The 22,018-nt window shown below is 43.7% G+C and overlaps 1 protein-coding gene across 2 annotated transcripts in view; it reads right to left on the bottom strand.

Annotated features, from left to right (window-relative positions):
- anapc1 (anaphase promoting complex subunit 1) overlaps positions 1–22,018 on the bottom strand; it is a 57,693-nt gene that overhangs the window by 2,395 nt on the left and 33,280 nt on the right. Inside the window, exons 25-47 of one of the 2 annotated variants that reach the window (XM_029640428.2) lie at positions 21,923–21,996; positions 21,628–21,812; positions 21,293–21,519; positions 19,437–19,555; positions 17,451–17,722; positions 16,400–16,634; positions 14,882–14,973; positions 14,455–14,589; positions 12,167–12,249; positions 11,835–11,913; positions 11,417–11,491; positions 10,927–10,988; positions 10,726–10,816; positions 10,600–10,653; positions 10,281–10,474; positions 8,772–8,858; positions 8,107–8,224; positions 5,014–5,091; positions 4,651–4,718; positions 2,693–2,831; positions 1,805–1,891; positions 1,360–1,455; positions 502–703 (exon numbers count right to left, since the gene is read on the bottom strand). In XM_029640428.2, coding sequence (XP_029496288.1) covers positions 502–703; positions 1,360–1,455; positions 1,805–1,891; positions 2,693–2,831; positions 4,651–4,718; positions 5,014–5,091; positions 8,107–8,224; positions 8,772–8,858; positions 10,281–10,474; positions 10,600–10,653; positions 10,726–10,816; positions 10,927–10,988; positions 11,417–11,491; positions 11,835–11,913; positions 12,167–12,249; positions 14,455–14,589; positions 14,882–14,973; positions 16,400–16,634; positions 17,451–17,722; positions 19,437–19,555; positions 21,293–21,519; positions 21,628–21,812; positions 21,923–21,996 — 2,852 coding nt within the window. The remainder of the gene's footprint in view (positions 1–501; positions 704–1,359; positions 1,456–1,804; positions 1,892–2,692; positions 2,832–4,650; positions 4,719–5,013; positions 5,092–8,106; positions 8,225–8,771; positions 8,859–10,280; positions 10,475–10,599; positions 10,654–10,725; positions 10,817–10,926; positions 10,989–11,416; positions 11,492–11,834; positions 11,914–12,166; positions 12,250–14,454; positions 14,590–14,881; positions 14,974–16,399; positions 16,635–17,450; positions 17,723–19,436; positions 19,556–21,292; positions 21,520–21,627; positions 21,813–21,922; positions 21,997–22,018) is intronic. The other variant, XM_029640429.2, reaches the window with a different exon arrangement.

Below are 22,018 nucleotides of genomic sequence, written 5' to 3'. Positions count from 1 at the left end.
ACTGGTACCCCCTTTATATAGCCTCGTTATTGTTAGTTTATTATCTTACTTAAAAAATAAAACAAAAATTACTTTAGTTTATTTAGTAAATATTTTCATAAAACTGCATTGTTGGTTAAGTGCTTGTAAGTAAGCATTTCACGGTATTGTCTACACCGGTTGTGTTCGGCGCATGTGACAAATAACATTTTATTTGATTTATTCCTAATTTAAGACTATCACAATCCGTTTTCTATTGATGGTTGCCACTTGCCAATATTTCATGAGAAAGAAAGCCTGGCATAATCACCTCCCACGTTTCCCACATCTTTAGTTGTCACACCCAAAGACATGTTCTGGCACGTATAGTCCCATTGATAGGAACTGTGTGTCACAGTACAGGTACAAACTGGTACAAACTGTACTGTGTACATTCAAATGTACAGTTCATTCAATGTGTTAATAGTTTATGTGTTAATAGTCTATCCTCTGTGCCTTTCCCACTGTGTTGAGACTGCTCACCAGTGAGCCAGCGGTCCAGGGTGCCATCAGCAGAGTTTTTCATGACAGGCAGGAACTCAGAGCTGAGCAGCAGCCCCCTGCCCTGTGCCCCCTCCCTCAGTCTGTGCTGCAGCACCCTGCTCTCACACAGCTCCAACACCAGTCTCATTTGCCACAGAGCAAACGTCTCACACATCTCCGTCTGCTCCAGGGTCCGTACCGCCTGGGGGAGAAAACAGTCAACACACACACACACACACACACACAGAGAGAAGACATTGGAGAAATACAATCGAGAACACATTGAAGTGACATCAGTTTGCAGTGTGAAAAGTCAATCTATGAAAACTTATTATAGATCTGTCATTCTCATTGAAAGCAAGTCTAAGAAGCGGTAGATCTGTTCCATGTACTCTATTTCTATGCTTCCCGTGCTTAAGTTTTGTTTTTTGTGTCTTTTACTTTTGGTTACGGAAAGTATATTTCACAGTGGTTTAGATGGTGAATGATTCTCTACACTATACTTGCTTGTTTCATCACATAAACGGAAATTAGGGAACTATTAGAACTTTAGCAACCAGTAAATGGCAGAGCAATTTCTGCAAAGTGAATATTTTTAACTAACAGTAATACAGTTGCATTCTATGAGTGGGAGCATGTACATCAGGGCTACCCAACCCTGTTCCTGGAGAACTACCGTTCTGTAGGTTTTTACTCCAACCCTAATCTAGTGCACATTATTCTAATAATTAGCATGTTGACAAACTGAATCAGGTTAGTTACAACTGGGGTTGGAGCGAGATCCTAAAGGTTAGCTCTCCAGGAACAGGGTTAGAGACCACTGTTGCTATTGTATGGGTAATTTCTAATGTTTCTTACCTGATCAATAGCGATGTATGTCGGCAGCATCTCAGGGTTCTCCTGAGTGACACACTCATATAGAATGGCAGAGAATAAGGCCAAAGTGTCCCGTTTCTGGACAAAGACAACAGTAAATATAAGCGCCATTCAGTGCGAGCTTATCAATTGAACAATCAGAAAAAAACTGGACTTATAAAATAGGACAGTGAAGGGTTTCAATAATTTAAATAAAATCATGAACAAAAGGTTATCACCAATCTCCTTCAATTTCACAGTGTCTCCAATTACATATACGGACATAATATGTAACTGGTTTAAATAGGATTCAAGTGATTAACAAGTGCATTCACAAGGGGAGACATTGGCAGTCTAAGTCAAATTTCTCCTCTGTGTTTGAATGTTGCACGTTTCAGCGATAGGTTCTCCTGCTGCACCATATACCATACTTTCCTAATCAACTCACATGTTTCACGCTCTCCGAGGATTTACAAAAGTACTCAGCAAAGGAGACCAAGGCAGCGTCGGAGGTGAAGGTTGAGATGGCCTCGGGCTGTGGGAGAAAAAAAACTGCTACAACAAGGTCTCCTGATCGTGCCTAAGGGAGGCACGCACACTGAAGGGCTCTGGAAGGTTTCCAATGAGGGATGATGTATTGCACCTAGTGGGACATATTGACTGAGAAGGCTATTGGGCAATAGACAGGTATGGAGGTCGACATTGAGTGAACAGGGAAATAAGTGGTCACACATACTGTCAAGACATATTGGTTTCGTTCTGCCACTCCAGAGTGACGTCACGTGACTACTCCTTGTTATACTGGGATTATATGAGCATCAATATGACCTATTTTTACCCTTTCTGACTCATTATACTAGGTCTATTATACTGATTTCAGCTATTCAATTTCCTCAACCTTGACATACTAATGAAATACATGTGTGTACTGGTCTAGCAGATAGCCCAGTGGTTAGAGCGTTGGGCCAGTAACCGAAAGGATGCTGGATCGAATCCCCGAGCTGACAAGGTACAAATCTGTCGTTCTGCCCCTGAACAAGGCAGTTAACCCTCTGTCTCGGTTGGCCATCATTGTAAATAATAATTTGTTCTTAAAACTGACTTGCCTAGTTAAATAAAGGTTACATTAAAAAAATACTGTATGCAAGCCATACCCAACAGGACTTTGCCACCTAGGAAATTTGTGACCAGACCTTCTCAAATATGACCTGCATGGTAAAGACAACCTTCTATGTATACAATATCATTCTGGAGTAGCATTAACATAGAAACATGTTGTGCCTCTTTTGCACCATAAAAGGATTGGATTGTAAGCGGAGAGCCAGGATGTTTGTACCTTGAATGTGCGGACTTCTGAGTTCCTGTTGTTGACGTTGGGTGCTAATAGACTCTTCCAACCCCGAGGGTCATCCTTATAGGGCAGCTGCCCCGCACGCAGCTTCACATACAGAACCCCATCTCTGGAAAGAATGGACCTACAACACATATATAGAGAAGTTTACTCCGCAAAAAAAAGAAACGTCCTCTCACTGTCAACTGCGTTTATTTTCAGCAAACTTAACATGTGTAAATATTTGTATGAACATAAGATTCAACGACCAAAATAAACTGAGCAAGTTCCACAGACATGTGACAAACAGAAATTGAATAATGTGTCCCTGAACAAAGTGGGGGTCAAAATCAAAAGTAACAGTCAGTATCTGGTGTGGCCACCAGCTGCATTAAGTACGGCAGTGCATCTCCTCCTCATGGACTGCACCAGATTTGCCAGTTCTTGCTGTGAGATGTTACCCCACTCTTCCACCAAGGCACTTGCAAGTTCCCAGACATTTCTGGGGGGGAATGGCCCTAGCCCTCACCCTCCGATCCAACAGGTCCCAGATGAGCTCAATGGGATTGAGATCCGGGCTCTTCGCTGGCCATGGCAGAACACTGACATTTCTGTCTGAACGAGCAGTATGGCTGGTGGCATTGTCATGCTGGAGGGTCATGTCAGGATGAGCCTGCAGGAAGGGTACCACATGATGGAGGAGGATGTCTTCCCTGTAACGCACAGCATTGAGGTTGCCTGCAATAACAACAAGCTCAGTTTGATGATGCTGTGACACACTGCCCCAGACCATGACGGACCTGCCACCTCAAATCGATCCTGCTCCAGAGTACAGGCCTCGGTGTAACGCTCATGCCTTGACGATAAACACAAATATCGACCATCACCCTGGTGAAACAAAACCGCGACTCGTCAGTGAAGAGCAATTTTTGCCAGTCCTGTCTGGTCCAGCGACCGTGGGTTTGAGCCCATAGGCGACGCTGTTGCCGGTGATGTCTGGTGAGGACCTGCCTTACAACAGGCCTACAAGCCCTCAGTCCAGCCTCTCTCAGCCTATTGCGGACAGTCTGAGCACTGATGGAGGGATTGTGCATTCCTGGTGTAACTCGGGCAGTTGTTGCCATCCAAATCAAATCAAATTTTATTAGTCACATACACGTTTAGCAGATGTTAACCATGTGTATGTGACCAATAAAATTGGATTTGGATGGCAACAATAACTGCCCGAGCAGTTGTGATGTACCTGTCCCGCAGGTGTGATGTTCGGATGCACCGATCCTGTGCAGGTGTTGTTACATGTGGTCTGCCACAGCGAGGACGATCAGCTGTCCGTCCTGTCTCCCTGTAGCGCTGTCTTAGGCGTGTCACAGTACGGACATTGCAATTTATTTCCCTGGCCATATCTGCAGTCCTCATGCCTCCTTGCAGCATGCCCAAGGCACTTTCATGCAGATGAGCAGGGACCCTGGGCATCTTTCTTTTGGTGTTTTTCAGAGTCAGTAGAAAGGCCTCTTCAGTGTCCTAAGTTTTCATAACTGTGACCTTAATTGCCTACGGTCTGTAAGTTGTTAGTGTCTTAACGACCGTTCCACAGGTGCATGTTCATTAATTGTTTATGGTTCATTGAACAAGCATGGGAAACAGTTTAAACCCTTTACAATGAAGATCTGTGAAGTTATTTGGATTTTTACAAATTATCTTATCTTTGAAAGACAGGGTCCTGAAAAAGGGACGTTTCTTTTTTTGCTGAGTTTATATAGTCAAATACACACATTTTGGGTCGCTCGTTAGTATGGACAAAACATTTGCGGCCATTATCAACCATTACAGCAGCACATCACAAAATCTCTGTATCGTAAAGACATCACTGGACATAGACATGGTAACATCTCACCCACAGAAATATTATGAAATTAATCTGTATATTGGGCCAGAAACTTTTCACATACAAGTGGAGGACTTACTCTAGATGTTGAGTCCCTTTACTCATGTCTATGGACAGCTCCCAGTATCTTGGTCCTTTTACTTTCACCTGTAAGCACATTAAAACAAGAAGGTCAGCCAATACTTTTTTAAACTTTATTTTGAGAACAATGTGGAAATATCATATTATTTTCTTGTAATAGCCGAGTTTGACCACACTAAGTGACCTTTCTTCCCTGTATTGTATTATAAAAAGGAAGTAAGAAAAGCTTATAAAAGTCCAAATCGCATTACTCATTTCCAAACAAACATGTTGACATCAACCATCCTGCTTGACAAGACTAAACAGAAAGATTGTGCAGCCTGACTACATTTGTCTGATAAAGTACTACATTTCCTTCTACCTTTTTGAGGAGCTGCAGCTCAGGCAACATGGTGGGGGCCATCAGCTCCACTGTAGTCTCCTCATACCATGGCGTCTCCTGATACAGAGAAAAACAAAGCAATAAATATGCTCTGAAGACTTTCAAGAAGAAATTAACACAGAAACACACAGCCATCATACGTAACATGAACTGAAACATGGACTAAAGCTCTGTGCGCAAAAAAATGAAAATGTAAATTCACCATGTACACATTCAAATCATGTACACGTGTGCTGCATGCAACATCATAGTGAACATCGAAATATGCAGTGTGTGTGTACGTGCAGAGGTGAAGTGTGTGATTGCACATATGCAGGGGGTGTCATTATAATTGATGTGCGCCGCATGTCTCTCCCTCTGCTGTTCCAGAGTAATTGAAATAAGGAGCACTTCATGGTGAACCCGAAAATTATATTTTGGTATTTTTTAAATTAGTCCACTGTTGATACAGTCCCAAAATCAGTTGCATGTCAGAAGTCATGTTTTCAAGATATTGGACTTTGAAGAAGCAAAGTGTCCCCGGCCACATCATCATCTCAGGCCTCACTCCCCCCTATCTGAGATATTAACTGCAGCCCTCATCCTCCATATGAAATCACATGTTATGTCACATGCACCGAATACAACAGGTATATAGACCTTACAGTGAAATGCTTACTTACAAGCCCTTAACTAACACTAAAGTTAAGAAAAATACCTAAAGAAATAAAAAAGTAACAAATAATTAAAGAGCAGCAGTAAAATAACAAGAGCGAGGCTATATACAGGGGGTACCGGTACAGAGTCAATGTGCAGGGGGCGCCGTGCGGGAGCAGAGGGAACAGTCTATGACTTGAGTGGCTGGAGTCTGACAATTGTTAGGTTCTTCCTCTGACACCACCTGGTATAGAGGCCCTGGATGGCAGGAAGCTTGGCCCAGTGTTGCACTGGGCCATACACACTACCCTCTGAAGTGCCTTGTGGTCGGAGGCCGAGCAGTTGCCATACCAGACCGGATGCTCTCGATTGTGCAGCTGTAAACTTTGAGGATCTGAGGACCCATGACAAATCTTTTCAGTCTCCTGAGGGGGAATAGGTTGTGTCGTGCCCTCTTCACGACTCTTGGTGTGTTTGGACCATGATAGTTTGTTGTTGATGTGGACACCAAGGAACTTGAAGCTCTCAACCTGCTCCACTACAGCCCCGTCAATGAGAACAGGTGTGTGCTCGGTCCTCCTTTTCCTGTAGTCCACAATCATCTCCTTTATCTTGATCACGTTGAGGGAGAGGTTGTTGTCCTGGCACCACACGGCCAGGTCTCACACCTCCTCCCTATAGGCGGTCTCGTCTTTGTGATGATCAGACCTACAACTGTTGTGTCATCTGCAAACTTAATGATGGTGTTGGAGTCGTGTCTGGCCGTGCAGTCATGAGTGTAGAGGGAGTACAGGAGGGGCCCCCGTGTTGAGGATCAGGGTGTTGTTGTTATCAGGGTGATGTGTTGTTATCTACCCTTATCACCTGGGGGCGGCCCATCAGGAAGTCTAGGATCAAGTTGCAGAGGGAGTTATTTAGTCCCAGGGTCCTTAGCTTAGTGATGAGCTTCGAGGGCATTATGGTGTTGAACGCTGAGCTGTAGTCAATGAATAGCATTCTCACATGTTCCTTTTGTCCAGGTGTGAAAGGGTAGTGTGGAGTGCAATAGAGATCGCATCATCTGTGGATCTGTTGGGGTGGTATGCAAATTGGAGTGGTTCTAGGGTTTCTGGGATAATGGTGTTGATGTGAGCCATGACCAGCCTTTCAAAGAACTTCATGGCTACAGACGTGAATGCTACGGGTCGGTAGTCATTTAGGCAGGTTACCTTGTTGTATGTCCCTGTGTCCATGAACAATATATTGAGCACATAGAACACCTGTTCTGCCAGTCACATTCTGTTAAAGGTCCCCACATCCCTGGGTCGCTCGCCTTTTCAGTTTGCTGCAGCTAGCAACTGGAACGAGCTGCAACAAATACTCAAACTGGACAGTTTTATCTCAATCTGTTCATTCAAAGACTCAATCATGGACACTCTTACTGACAGTTGTGGCTGCTTTGCATGATATATTGTCGTCTCTACCTTCTTGCTATTGTCTATGCCCAATAATGTTTGTTCCATGTTTTGTGCTGCTACCATGTTGTGCTGCTGCCATGTTGTGTTGCTACCATGTTGTTGTCATGTTGTGTTGCTACCATGCTGTGTTGTCATGTGTTGCTGCCTTGCTATGTTGTATTCTTCAGTCTCTATGTAATGTTGTGTTGGCTTTCTTGTTGTGATGTGTGTTTTGTCCTATATTTCTATTAACGGTTTTCGTATTTTTAATCCCCCGTCCCGGCAGGAGGCCTTTTGGTAGGCCATCATTGTAAATAAGAATTTGTTCTTAAATAGTTAAATAAAGGCAACAAAAAAAATTGTGCGCATGTAATTTTAGGCTAATAATGAAATGACAGACACACAGTACCAAAGCCTCCTCAAATAAGGCTAAATAGAGGAAGTGACAACTACGGCTATGTTCACAGGAACATTTATGACACAAGAGAGCGCCCAGTCAGACACCTATGACGCTTTCAGTAAATGAGAGTGAAACGGTTCAACTTGAGTTCTCCTGTGTAACAAGATCACTATTAAATACAGGGAAGTCAACAGTTGCTTGTTGCTACTACTATTAGCAGGGCCAAATTCTAAGGAATTACATGTAGCTTACACTTCTGCTATTGCCTCTTACTAATACAAGTGCGCACTGTACCAATCAACTCTATAGTGAGGGTTCAGATGAGTACATGCAAAACTGAAACTGGGAAGTGCATTCCAAAATGTTAACTTCCCTCTATTAACACCTGTTTAGTTTCATCATTTTCAAGTTCATGGGTCTCCAGTGATTGTTTTAACACGTGGCTTTAATTCTGAATGAATGAATCAGACTCATCTTGAAGGTATCACATATGAAGGTCATAGCAGACACAGCTAGGTTGACACTAAATGGGAGTTATGACCATGCATTGGTCTCAACAGGTTGTATTTTGACTGGGGACTAACTCATTGAGTTGAATACCTTGTATGTGACGTCCAGCAGGGCGTAGCAGGGTTTCAGTGTGTCCACATCGACTGGGACCAGCAGACGAGGCTCAGCCGCCAGGACACCCAGGTGACGCAAAGCCTGCAGGTGGTACCTGAAGCACAGAGATCACACACACAAACATTTTACATTAAGGACCTGGAGGGCCACAGCATTGCTGCTTTTCACCCTTTCCTTCTAAATCAAATCAACTTGATTAAATTTAATCAACAACTGAGTCAGAACCGGCCGGAACTGACCAGATGAGTGAACATTGTCTAATCTTCTACAAATCAATTGATAAACCACCTACCAGGTAGAAACGAAAAATATGCAATACTTGAATAGCACTCGTCTATATGGTATTCTTTAACTACTCTTAATTATGGTCATAGACTTAGAGAGCTTGACTTGGCTCTGTCAGTAGAAGTTCTGATGACTTTCTTATCTCGCCTCATGTAACACTCCCTCCCCGTCTCACAGCCCATTTTGTTATTCTTAAAATCTACAGCTCAAAACAGCAATACTTTCAAACAGTACACACCAAATTCATTATGGTCATTGAAAGTCTATGCCGTTACATTAGAGCTCTGTCTATCCTGCCATTTTAGAGCTCTGATAAGCTGTACCTATTGTTTGTATTCCCTGAGGTTGTGTCTTACCGGTTGTCTGTGCTGTGGGCAGGGAAATGGGGGTAGAGAGCACAAAGCAAGGCAGCGATGGCCGAGTTGGAGGTGCTGAGAGTGTACCTGTGAGAGGACAATGGGATAACATCAGACCACTACATCATGGATACAGACATTAATGTAAACAAACAGGCACATCACATCAGTGTTGATGTTGGCACATATTACAATATAATCCTTTTTTGGCGAATAGGTCCAAAGAACAAATGAGGAATTTGGCCTGGGCAAAACAGTTTTGAAATGCTAGGCACCTGACGTAATTTGTGCTCATAAAAGCCCTACTTAAAAAAACATTTTTTTTATTTAAATGACTGCACTTAAGTGTGTGCTTAGGCTGGTTCAAACCATTGTGTCGGCTTTGAGAGAAAAATCACTTGTTCGGGTTAGTGTAGGTGAGGGGTTGCCTCGCCTCCTCTTAAAATACCAACTGAAGAGATTAATTCTCAACCCACGAGCTGCCACTCATCCACTCTCCATGGCAATAGATAAAGAGAACTGGCTGGGATGTTCCTGTTTTCACGAAGTGTATTACAGACAGAGGTGAAAAAAACAGCACTATTTACTACACAAGTCAGCTTGATAACAAGGCCCACAAACATACAGAGCAACAGTCAACTTATGTTTGCTCAACACTGATCTCATCTTGAACTGTAGAGTAACATATTCACTGAGAATGGCTGTTCATTTAGCGCTTCTCAAATTCATTTTCAGAAACTTGTCCCTGAGCAATATTACGATGTTTGAATTGACCCATTCCCTATGCTGAGACTAGGCTCATTGTGGAACTCTGTAGCTACACAAAATGAGAAGATAAATGTTTCACTTCAGGTTCTATGATGAAAGCCAGACTGGCAGGGCTGTATGGTGATTGGTTACTATGCAGGATGAAATAATTATCCACAGACCACATCCAGAGAGAGAAAAAGATAGAGTGAGTGCAAGAAAAGATTAAAAGAAAGACGCCATATGTCTGATCCCCACTACAATCTTTCGTTACGCAGGCGTATGTTCAAGGCCGGAATAGGCGGAGAATACTACAATAAGGGCATTCAAATTGCGACCTTGAAGTTGTGGGCCTGCAATTGTCAGCCCTAAAATAAGCAAGTCTAAAAACAGCAAGTCTAAAATCAAAGGGTTTGTCCAGTAAATGTTGATAAGGAGACAGATTTAGCATCAGTAATGAGTATTGTTACATAAAACTAGATACCCCATAGTCACTGTTTGCATAGCCCTGGGATATTTGAACTATTGGTTATAAAGAACACTCGCATAACAGGACACACCTCATGAACTCATTATACACGTGTTGTAGCAAAACATACAATCAATATTGATACGGATACAAATGACAGGTGAAAAGTAAAACATCCCTTGACTAGATTATGTTTGATTTACTTTCAATGCAAAAGACAGTACAATAAATATTTATGTCAGCTATGATCATTGGAGAGGCTGGCTGAAACCTGTTGTGAAAACATGTCTCACCTCCCTCCTCCCAGGAAGAGCAGGCCCAGGGCCATGTGGTGGGCCATGTGGAAGCCATAGTTCATCTCTCCACTGGTCCTCTTGTGGAGGAACCGGCAGAGCTGCAGCACCTTCAGGTTACCAGAGCCAGCCATCACCATGGACAGGGCCAGCAGCACCATGCTCAGACATGTCTGCAGGTTATAGTGGCCCGTCTAGCATAGGAGACACACAGAGACACAGACAGAAAGATTGGTTGTGGTGATTTGGAGCATGAGTGTATTCTATTGGCGTAAATGGACATTATGGTTGGGAGAAATATGAAAGCAGTGAAACTTACAACCGTCGCTGTCGCTGATGTCAAACACTGCATGAAACTCCTTGCAAACTTGTACTGTGCGAGAAACAGAAGGGTTAGAGACGAACTAGTCAAAAACTAACTTATTTTAAAGTTTGCTCTTCTTACCAAGCAGTCGAATGCGTCCGAGTTGGCCGAGCCAGCGAAGCGAAATCCCACCGCCATGCATGCTCCAGCAATTATATAGTCATGGGCTTGGCTGAGGACAGGAGTTGTCACACACATCATTATGAGACTAAACACACCAACTCAAATCCAGCCATGCGGAGAGAGCTAAGGAAACTTTACGTAAAGTCAGTTTGTACTCACGCTAAAGTTTCCATGTTCAAATCCTCTGAAACCACTGGGTTCCCAATGTTCTCTTGGATTATCTGGATTCAAAACAAAGCAAACCGATCTTTGATTCTATAATCATTGTTATCATTGTTTTGGGGATATTAACTAATTTGATATTGTTGACGTGTAAATGGGTCCAGATGGAGGAAATGCCATTGAGCCTTGTTGCCTCAGTCGTGCGCGCTTGGCAGTAAAGAGTCATTTGAGAACTGAAACTTAGTTTCCTTATTAGCACTGATGTCATTCATTAACAAGTTCATCACACAGTATGACTAACTAACAACATTAAGAGCCTCAGATTGAACCTCTAATGTCTATGGACTGGGCCTTCTGCACTGTTCACCCCAAGAACCCGAGGCCGAAATGATATTACCACTTGTCCGGAGTAGAGGTTTGTGCTGGCAGTGACTTGTGTCTAATGAGCTGAGGTTTTCGTGCATGTGTGCATATTCAGGGCAGTTACCTGAGGCACATTGCTGCTCACCCACTCCGAGTTGGGTAGAATCTCATCCCACATGATGATACACCTGGCCAGTGTCTGAGGAGGGAGAGGAGACAGTGACAATGTGTAAGGGTAGTGGATCAGACATTTTGAATTATATACAGTACCAGTCAAAAGTTTGGACACAACTACTCATTCCAGGGTTTTTCTTTATTTTTACTATTTTCTACATTGTAGAATATTAGTGAAGACATCAAAACTCTGAAATAACACATATGGAATCAAGTAGAAAGCAAAAATATATTTTAGATTCTTCAAAGTAGCCACCCTTTGCCTTGACAGCTTTGCACACTCTGGGGTCTGGCATAGTGAATAAGGCAGGTCCGTAGTGGCCAGTACACAGTGGCTACAGTAGCTGAGCTTCTCTGCACTGACTCACCCTGAGAAGCAGAAACTCTGGTTTGATGAAATCCAGGAGGAACATGGTGTCTGGAGCTTTCAGCCAATCAGCGATAGACCTGTGAAGGGGTGACAATAGGTGTTAATGGCAGCCAGAACCAGGTGATAGCTTATAACTGAAGAAGTCATTTTGTATGTGCTGGAGCGCTGGGGACAAGATGTGCTGTGATGCACCGTGTAAGATTAGATGGAGTCCATTACTTACAGGGAGCATGCTGAGTGGAGTCAAGTATAAGAGAATAGGACATTGCGTCTCGTTGAAGGCTAATCTAATATGAGAATAAGAGTGGTGGTGGTGGAATCCATTCTCACCTGTTGTTGGTTTTCAGGTAGATCATAGCCAGCGCCAGGGTCGCTCCAGGACAGGTGACGTCCACGTTGATGGTGTCACCCTCCTGTCACAAAGAACAGGGGCATTAGTTAACTTGTCTTCTTTTTTTTTACCCGAGACAATAACCAGAAACCCTCACAGTTGGGACAAAGTATATGGGCAGTGTATTCTGTCAGACCTTGGTTTTGTGCCATCAGGAAAAATGTGAATATGTTAGATGGGGATGAACTGGACAGTAGGCTTTGGTGGGTTGTAATTTGAAATACTTGCTACAACATAAGTTAATGTTTATATATAGGAGGAATGTATATGGTGGGGTCAATGGACTTTGGATATGAGCCAGGGGCTTGGAATGTTACTAAGGGAAAAGGAAATCACATGGTTGCGGTCACTGATAAGGGTGGATACAGTGGGGCAAAAAAGTATTTAGTCAGCCACCAATTGTGCAAGTTCTCCCACTTAAAAAGATGAGGCCTGTAATTTTCATCATAGGTACACTTCAACTATGACTGACAAAATGAGGGAAAAAAATCCAGAAAATCACATTGTAGGATTTTTAATGAATTTATTTGCAAATTATGGTGGAAAATAAGTATTTGGTCACCTACAAACAAGCAATATTTCTGGCTCTCACAGAGCTGTAACTTCTTCTTTAAGAGGCTCCTCTGTCCTCCACTCGTTACCTGTATTAATGGCACCTGTTTGAACTTATTATCAGTATAAAATACACCTGTCCACAGCCTCAAACAGTCACACTCCAAACTCCACTATGGCCAAGACCAAAGAGCTGTCAAAGGACACCAGAAACAAAATTGTAGACCTGCACCAGGCTGGGAAGACTGATTCTGCAATAGGTAAGCAGCTTGGTTTGAAGAAATCAACTACGGGAGCAATTATTAGGAAATAGAAGACATACAAGACCACTGATAATCTCCCTCGATCTGGGGCTCCACGCAAGATCTCACCCCGTGGGGTCAAAATGATCACAAGAAAGGTGAGCAAAAATCCCAGAACCACACGGGGGGACCTAGTGAATGACCTGCAGAGAGCTGGGACCAAAGTAACAAAGCCTACCATCAGTAACACACTACGCCGCCAGGGACTCAAATCCTTAAGTTTGCTAGAGAGCATTTGGATGATCCAGAAGAAGATTGGGAGAATGTCATATGGTCAGATGAAACCAAAATAGAACTTTTTGGTAAAAACTCAACTCGTCGTGTTTGGAGGACAAAGAATGCTGAGTTGCATCCAAAGAACACCATACCTACTGTGAAGCATGGGGGTGGAAACATCATGCTTTGGGGCTGTTTTTCTGCAAAGGGACCAGGAGTGATCCGTGTAAAGGAAAGAATGAATGGGGCCATGTATCGTGAGATTTTGAGTGAAAACCTCCTTCCATCAGCAAGGGCATTGAAGATGAAACGTGGCTGGGTCTTTCAGCATGACAATGATCCCAAACACACCGTCCGGGCAACGAAGGAGTGGCTTCGTAAGAAGCATTTCAAGGTCCTGGAGTGGCCTAGCCAGTCTCCAGATCTCAACCCCATAGAAAATCTTTGGAAGGAGTTGAAAGTCCGTGTTGCCCAGCAACAGCCCCAAAACATCACTGCTCTAGAGGAGATCTGCATGGAGGAATGGGCCAAAATACCAGCAACAGTGTGTGAAAACATTGTGAAGACTTACAGAAAACGTTTGACCTTTGTCATTGCCAACAAAGGGTATATAACAAAGTATTGAGATACACTTTGTTATTGACCAAATAGTTATTTTCCACCATAATTTGCAAATAAATTCATTAAAAATCCTACAATGTGATTTTCTGGATTGTTTTTCTCATTTTGTCTGTCATAGTTGACGTGTACCTATGATGAAAATTACAGGCCTCTCTCATTTTTTTAAGTGGGAGAACATGCACAATTGGTGGCTGACTAAATACTTTTTTGCCCCACTGTAGCTGTGGATTAGTGAGGAATGGGGGACGAGGTCAGGTCACATAAAGGGAGAAGGAACAGTTTATTACCCACATCACTTAACTTCCTGCAAAGATGTAATGTTTAGAGGAAAGGAGGAGACTCCGTCTAAAGGGGGGGTATAAATATTTGTGCTGGTGGGAACATGTTTTTGTCTTATGCAGCTGTGTGACCCTGTGGGTGAATAAACTTGTTTTGAGCTTTACTCACGGTCCGTGAGTTTTTACTCCGTTTATTTAGAACCTAACAGCCTACAAGTGAGGAAAGTTGTCTCGCCGTTTGCTTTTTTTCCCCTTTACCTTGATCTGGTAGCTGGGGGACTTGTGTTTTTCTCTGTTGATGCCGGCGTGGGTGCGTCGATGCCCCCCCACCATGTACTGGTAGAGCTGCTCAGGGACGTTCAGGTCAGACATACCTATTAGGTTACTGCCATGCTATGGAGAGAGAGAGAGGGTGGGAGTGGAAGGGGTCATTCAGTGACTGAGAAACTCTCCTCTTCAGTTTTTTTTAGATGATCCACATCCTGAGTGAACGCTAGTGATGCATTTAGCCACCTTTTTCATTCAGCACCCTTTTATGATTTCTCAGCCTTTTGACGTATGAAGACGGCTTTCCATGTGAGAACATTTCCTCTTTCTATTACCTCTACATACACAGGGGTACAGTAAGTAACTTACTGCAGAGCTGATCCAGTAGTGTAATTGCAGTGTGTACTACTAGACTTACCCCCAGACAGACCATGCCCAGGGCTAGCCCAGCGGCAAGGGAGTAGGACTCGCGGTCTGTACAGTACTCCATCTCAGGACCAGGGGGTCGACCTGCAGGAAGCAGCAACATCTGTTAACTTCAATATCTATTGGAGTTTCGGAGTAAGCTCCATCATCAAAGCACCATATTTGAAGGAATACATTTTACTTCAATGATATAATATTTTTTTGCTGACGCATCTTAGAGAAAGTTCTGCCTTGACAACAAAGCTTGCTCCGAAACGTGACAGCAATACTAATCATTGAAGAGAATAAGACTGTCGTGCTGAACCTTCCTTAGACATTTCAGTTTCTATTTCTAAGGACTGAGCCCCCCTTCAGCAGTCCAGACAATTTTTTAAATCTTGGTTGGAGCGCCAGCACATATAATCTATTCAATATTCAGGCACAACATAGACGCTTCACAAACCATCTGGCTTAAGTATACTGTTACTAAAGGGACTATTAAAGGGTGACATAACCGCTCCATATGCAGGGTGCACTGCTAAATGTGATAATACACTATGTACATTTCCCAAAAAAAGAATGTGCTTTATAAAAGGCTGACATAACCCATGCAAATTAAGATGCTGATATAAAGTGTGAGATTCCACCTGAAATGACTTGCCCCATCGAAACAATATGAAACTGTATTGATGTGATGCAACTGCCATACCTAGTGAAAACCTTGTGTTCTGGCCTGGAGCAGGTCAGGGGTAACTGTCATGTGAGGCCTACAGTGTGATGCTAAGCCAATGACACATGCTTGGAGTAAACTGACCAGGTTAAATAAAGACGGTGAATAAATAAAAGGGCAAGGCTGCAGATCAGAGTTCTCAGAAACCCTGCTTCCGACAGCTAAAGTTCAGATGATTCTGCGCATGAGCGAATCAATGTCTGCAAGATCACATGATATTACTCTATATAAAAGAACAGCATAGAAATATACTGTTACTGATTGTACAAATGGTCGAATCTCTCTCTCATGCAGCCAAAACAACAGCGCACACCACTAGGCAAAATATGTGCGATTTGCTAACACCATCTGCGCAAAAATTTGCTCAGCGTACATAATTCAAAACAACACTATTGTTAACTAAAGATCGAAATGAATATCCCCATGAAATTAAATGGTTGGCATGCAGATGCTGTATGGACATTTCCCAGTAAGACTTGAAGAATTAAACATGACAATTTGCGCAACCATCCTAAAATCTCATAAGAAATTAGGTTGTGCAATGCATCATACGTTGGGAGCGGTTATGTCACCCTTTACAACATGACATATGCTTATTAATGATATGTGACACATCTGTTGCATCTGAAGTCTACATATGCAATTATAAAGCATGTATAAGTTGTTTGTTTTAAGTGGGACCAGCAGTTCCATGTCAAAACAGTTTGTGTCTTGTATTTAGTGTTGTATGCCCTCCTCCCTGCAAATATCCCCACGGGACAACAAAACATTTACTTCATTAGGGATGTATCTATCACTGACCGATCTCAGCGAGCAGCACCTCCGCGTTGTGGCGGTGTCCTGTGCCCTGGTAGACCAGGCCGATGCCCACCACGGCAGCCACCTGAACATTGTGCGGTACATCCAGCTCAGTGGAGGTGGGCGGGAGCAGTGCGGGAATGTGAATGCTCAGCAGTCGGGTGATTGACATGTCCATGGTGCTCAGCTTGGCTGCAGACACACCCAGGAGCAGCCCGATGCTTGTCATCTCGTGGCCCTGAGGACACACAGGAAGCCATTTTCATTAGTCCCCCATGGACTTTATACACAGAGGGGTTCACTTGTTTATTAACAAATAGAGATTATGAGTTACTGTGTAGGGCTGAATGGGGAGCTAGTATAAAACAACGAGGTTATAACAGATCAGAGCTCTTTGCTCAACATGTGCTGAGGGGTAATTTTTTGCCCTCGTCCTCTTTTTGGGGGAACCAAACGACACTGTAGTTCAGCCTAAAATAAGTTATTTTCTCCATCATAGAATTACGCTACTTAACAAAATGAATGAGAACATTTGGAAGTACTAATTTTGCGTAAATCACCTGATCCCTTTCATACTTAAATAATTCAATATTACATTTTCAGCCATCAAAGACTGCTGTACTATATCCTAATTAACAGTACAGCAGCAGACCTTTAAAAGTTCACATGTTGTGATCCAATGTAGGCTCATCTGTCCTGGCACAGGTGATAAGCTAACAAGAATGAGAATAGTAGTAAAATCGTATACTGTAGTAAATAACCACTGATCTTTCCTGAGCTGAGAGATGTGAAAGATATGACCACAGAGCCTTCTATGGCAGGCCTAACTGGAAATGAGAAAGTTGCTATGCGTCACTGCCAGGGAAAAGTCAAAGTGAAACTCCGCTCTCAGCGCGCTGAGGCCTTCCCACTTTCATGTGAGAAAAATAACAGGATGCCGAGAGACAATTTCTGCTAAAACCAACGTGCAATCTAGAGAAGCTTCAAAACATGTCATGAGAAAAGGTACACGACTAAACTCAACCGCAGAACCTGTGTTTGCATGCATGCTCACCTTGGTTAAGTAGTCATGTATGTTGAGTGTGGCCAGCTTGGTGAGGTGTCCGTTGAGGCCCAGAGCCATGAGGAAGCCTGCATACTCGTTGGCCAGCTCGGGGCTCTTGGGTTTGTTGTAGGCGATCCAGGCAGAGTCCACCTGGGAGGCCGGAGCGATTTTCAGGCCCGCAGCCACCCCGTTGTGAAAGCTGGACCAGCTCGTCATGTTGGGAGGAACGTCAATGTTCCCGCTGTTCAGATCTACCATGGTGTTCTGAGGGGGCGCACGACCTGTCACCAGAAACACAGGACTCCATATCAGATTCGGACAAACTCCACACGCATGCATGCATTCTCGACATTTAGGCCAGAATCACGTTAGCACCAAGGAGCAATGTAAACATGGCCTGCCGGGTTCAAAATAAGTTTCTGCTTCTCATCACAGTGATCACACACATTGCATTCTTTCCCTTGTCCTAAAAAGCAACACACTGAAGCACCAGCTGTAATTACAGATCCAGACTGACTAAAGTGAGCTTTGTGAGCTTTCTTGTGGGCTGCTGTTAAAAACACACCCATAGATTGAACTTGCATAGACAGACTGAGAAAAGCCTTTTTACTCAGATCTTCAAAGGAAAAACAACATATTCCTGTACTTGATGTTTTGTCATAACTATTTCTGTAAACGTGTTTGAAGTAGGGTTGGGCAATATGGCCTAAAAATATATATATTTTTCTCTTCAAACTTAAGATTCACGATTTCAATGTTTTCTCTAAATAAGCTTTATGTACAAGTAAATGTCAAATACACTGCATTTCAAAAATTGAGGGCGTGTGAAATGAAGGCTAAATTTAAGCCCCACTAACAATTCAATTATTTTATCAAAATAGTTTAACCTGCTTTTTTGCAATAATCCCTGATCTGGCTTTCAAGTCGTTCTATGAAAATGCCCTTTTTGTTACAAATGTAATGACTAACTTCTTGTAGCAGGCATTATAGAAAATTCAAAACAGGTCTCAAACAATCTCTCAAGCACAAGTCAACGTTCTAGTGAGTAGCTTGCTAATCTTTATATATGCCAACTTGGATCTATTTGCTAGCTAACAAGGTAGAACAGTTGAATCGTTATGAACACACCCTTCTGTCCGTCTCCAACTGTTTGACCAGCATGCTAGCCTGTCCACTTTGTTCAGATGTTGGAATCAAGTGGCCTACCTTATTCCTCAGAATGAGAACGAGTTGCCCATTCCTTATAAAATTGTGTTTTATGCTTATTGCACATTTAGAAAACACAGACTAGACAGCTAGTATAACAGTCTTTGGCTAAAATGCTGCTATTGCTATGTGGTACCGCAATGCCGCGCGCAACAAACTGAGCATTCATTTTCCAGAATCAACGTTCATTGATACTCCTGTTTTAGTAGTGTCTGCTTTGGGCACAATGTGTAGTTGAGACATAAAAAAGGGTCTCGTTAGAAGGCTTATCTTCTCTTTTACAGTAAAATAATGTCTCCATGTGTTTCAGTGGCCATATTACCAATTCTGTTGGACCAAACCTCAAATGCAAATAGCAAGTTGAAACCACTTGTCAGAGAGGAAGAAGTGATCTCTCAACTTTGTTGGTGTGAGTGGCAGGGGCTTGGTGTGTGTAAACAGAGAGGAAAAGGCAAAGCGAGAGGTTTCACACTCGCCAAAACCTGTCCAAAATAAGCCCAATGCGTTTCTAGAGGTTCATTTTGAACCTAGGCTTGTCGCCTGCCTTCCCGGTTTTGGGACAACGACTCCCATTGTAGGGGCATCTTGTCATTATATTCAGCTCTCTGGTGTAAATGAGAAGGTGCACCAAAAATAAATAAAAAAGTCATTATTGCGATACAGGCATTTGAAATATCACGCAAAAACATACATTCAAATGAATTTGATATATTGGCCAGTACTAGTTTGAAGACAGACACGATTTCTCAGACACACACAGGTATGAGAAAGGCCTAAGGGATACAGTACCAGTAAGGTTGAGTTTGGGCACTGGTAGGGGCTCCGTTGGCACAGGGTGGTAGGAGAAGAGGGTAAACAGGCCTCTGCCGACTGGCAGAGCCATGGTACGCTGGCAAAGCTGCAACAGTCTGCCCAGAGAGATAGCAGAGAGAGGGATGGAGAGAGAGAGGCATCAGAACAATAGCCAACACAACTACACCACTCAAAAAAATAAAGGAAACGCTAAAATAACACATCCTAGATCTGAATGAATGAAATATTCTTATTAAATACTTTTTTCTTTACATAGTTGAATGTGCTGACAACAAAATCACACAAAAATTATCAATGGAAATCAAATGTATCAACCCATGGATGTCTGGATTTGGAGTCACACTCAAAATTAAAGTGGAAAACCACACTACAGGCTGATCCAACTTTGATGAATGTCCTTAAAACAAGTCTAAATGAGGCTCAGTAGTGTGTGTGGACTCCACGTGCCTGTATGACCTCCCTACAACGCCTGGGGATGCTCCTGATGAGGTGGCGGATGGTTTCCTGAGGGATCTCCTCCCAGACCTGGACTAAAGCATCTGCCAACTCCTGGACAGTCTGTGGTGCAACGTGGCGTTGGTGGATGGAGCGAGACATGATGTCCCAGATGTGCTCAATTGGATTCAGGTCTGGGGAACGGGTGGGCCAGTCCATAGCATCAATGCCTTCCTCTTGCAGGAACTGCTGACACACTCCAGCCACATGAAGTCTAGCATTGTCTTGCATTAGGAGGAACCCAGGGCCAACCGCACCAGCATATGGTCTCACAAGGGGTCTGAGGATCTCATCTCGATAACTAATGGCAGTCAGGCTACCTCTGGCGAGCACATGGAGGGCTGTGCGGCCCCCCAAAGAAATGCCACCCCACACCATGACTGACCCACCGCCAAACCGGTCATGCTGGAGGATGTTGCAGGCAGCAGAACGTTCTCCACGGCGTCTCCAGACTGTCACGTCTGTCACATGTGCTCTGTGTGAACCTGCATTCATCTGTGAAGAGCACAGGGCGCCAGTGGCGAATTTGCCAATCTTGGTGTTCTCTGGCAAATGCCAAACGTCCTGCATGGTGTTGGGCTGTAAGCACAACCCCCACCTGTGGACGTCGGGCCCTCATACCACCCTCATGGAGTCTGTTTCTGACCGTTTGAGCAGACACATGCACATTTGTGGCCTGCTGGAGGTCATTTTGCAGGGCTCTGGCAGTGCTCCTCCTGCTCTTCCTTGCAGAAAGGCGGCGGTAACGGTCCTGCTGCTGGGTTATTGCCCTCCTACGACCTCCTCCACTGATGTACTGGCCTGTCTCCTGGTAGCGCCTCCATGCTCTGGACACTACGCTGACAGACACAGCAAACCTTCTTGCCACATCTCGCATTGATGTGCCATCCTGGATGAGCTGCACTACCTGAGCCACTTGTGTGGGTTGTAGACTCCGTCTCATACTACCACTAGAGTGAAAGCACCGCCAGCATTCAAAAGTGACCAAAACATCAGCCAGGAAGCATAGGAACTGAGAAGTGGTCTGTGGTCACCACCTGCAGAACCACTCCTTTATTGGGGGTGTCTTGCTAATTGCCTATAATTTCCACCTGTTGTCTATTCCATTTGCACAACAGCATGTGAAATTTATTGTCAGTGTTGCTTCCTACGTGGACAGTTTGATTTCACAGAAGTTTGATTGATTTGGAGTTACATTGTGTTGTTTAAGTGTACACTTTATAATTTAAAAAGCAAGGTTGAAACGAAGCAGAATTTGGATATAGCCTGTAACGTGGGCCCAGACAGCTTTTGAATGAGACTACGATAGCTGCAATCACTTGAACGATATTACTCACTTGTTCTCCTTCTCCTCTATGTACTCGTGGTCGCTGACCTCAGGCAGGTGAACCACACTGACCCTGACTGGTCGGGAGCTCTGGAGTAGACGTCTGGCCTCATGGACGCGCAGGTCCTGGCTCCAGATAAGACTAATTACGTCCTGGTTCAGATCTGTCATACCATCCTCCTCCTCCTCTGCCTCTGTGGTGGCTGGAGCCTCCAGCATCAGCCCCAGACCCACCGTCTGAGTACACACACATAAACAAACACACACGAAACAGAAACATTAACTCTAAATCCACAAGGTTGTAAAGGATGAAGACCAAACCATCCAATAACCCCAGAAACTCACACTTACAGCTTTGCCCTTGGCCACGGTCACTTTGTGTGCTTGTTTGGTGAGATCCTGTCGCCCAATCAATAGGCAGACGTCCTCTGACCAGTCAGAGCAGGGTTGCTCTCGACACTGGTAGATAGCATCTCTGATGGGCAGAGCCACACCAAAGGGCACAGATTCCAGGTCTTTCAATGTGAAACCTAAATACAACACATGAATGTAAAAAGAGTCTCACACCAGCAAATACTCCATAGCATAGCAATAACAGACAGGCTGTGGAGATGTTTCTAGGCCTGATGTAAAGTCTTACCTTCTGATGTTAGCCAAACTACAAGCTTTACAGCCAAACTTTCATTTGGAGCATCAGGCTTCATACAGCTCGGTCTGGAAGAGAAACAGGGATTAC

This window comes from Oncorhynchus nerka, linkage group LG28 (genome assembly GCF_034236695.1).
Source record: "Oncorhynchus nerka isolate Pitt River linkage group LG28, Oner_Uvic_2.0, whole genome shotgun sequence".
Classification (NCBI taxonomy): Eukaryota; Metazoa; Chordata; class Actinopteri; order Salmoniformes; family Salmonidae; genus Oncorhynchus; species Oncorhynchus nerka.
This window is presented reverse-complemented; position numbering and strand designations above follow the sequence as displayed.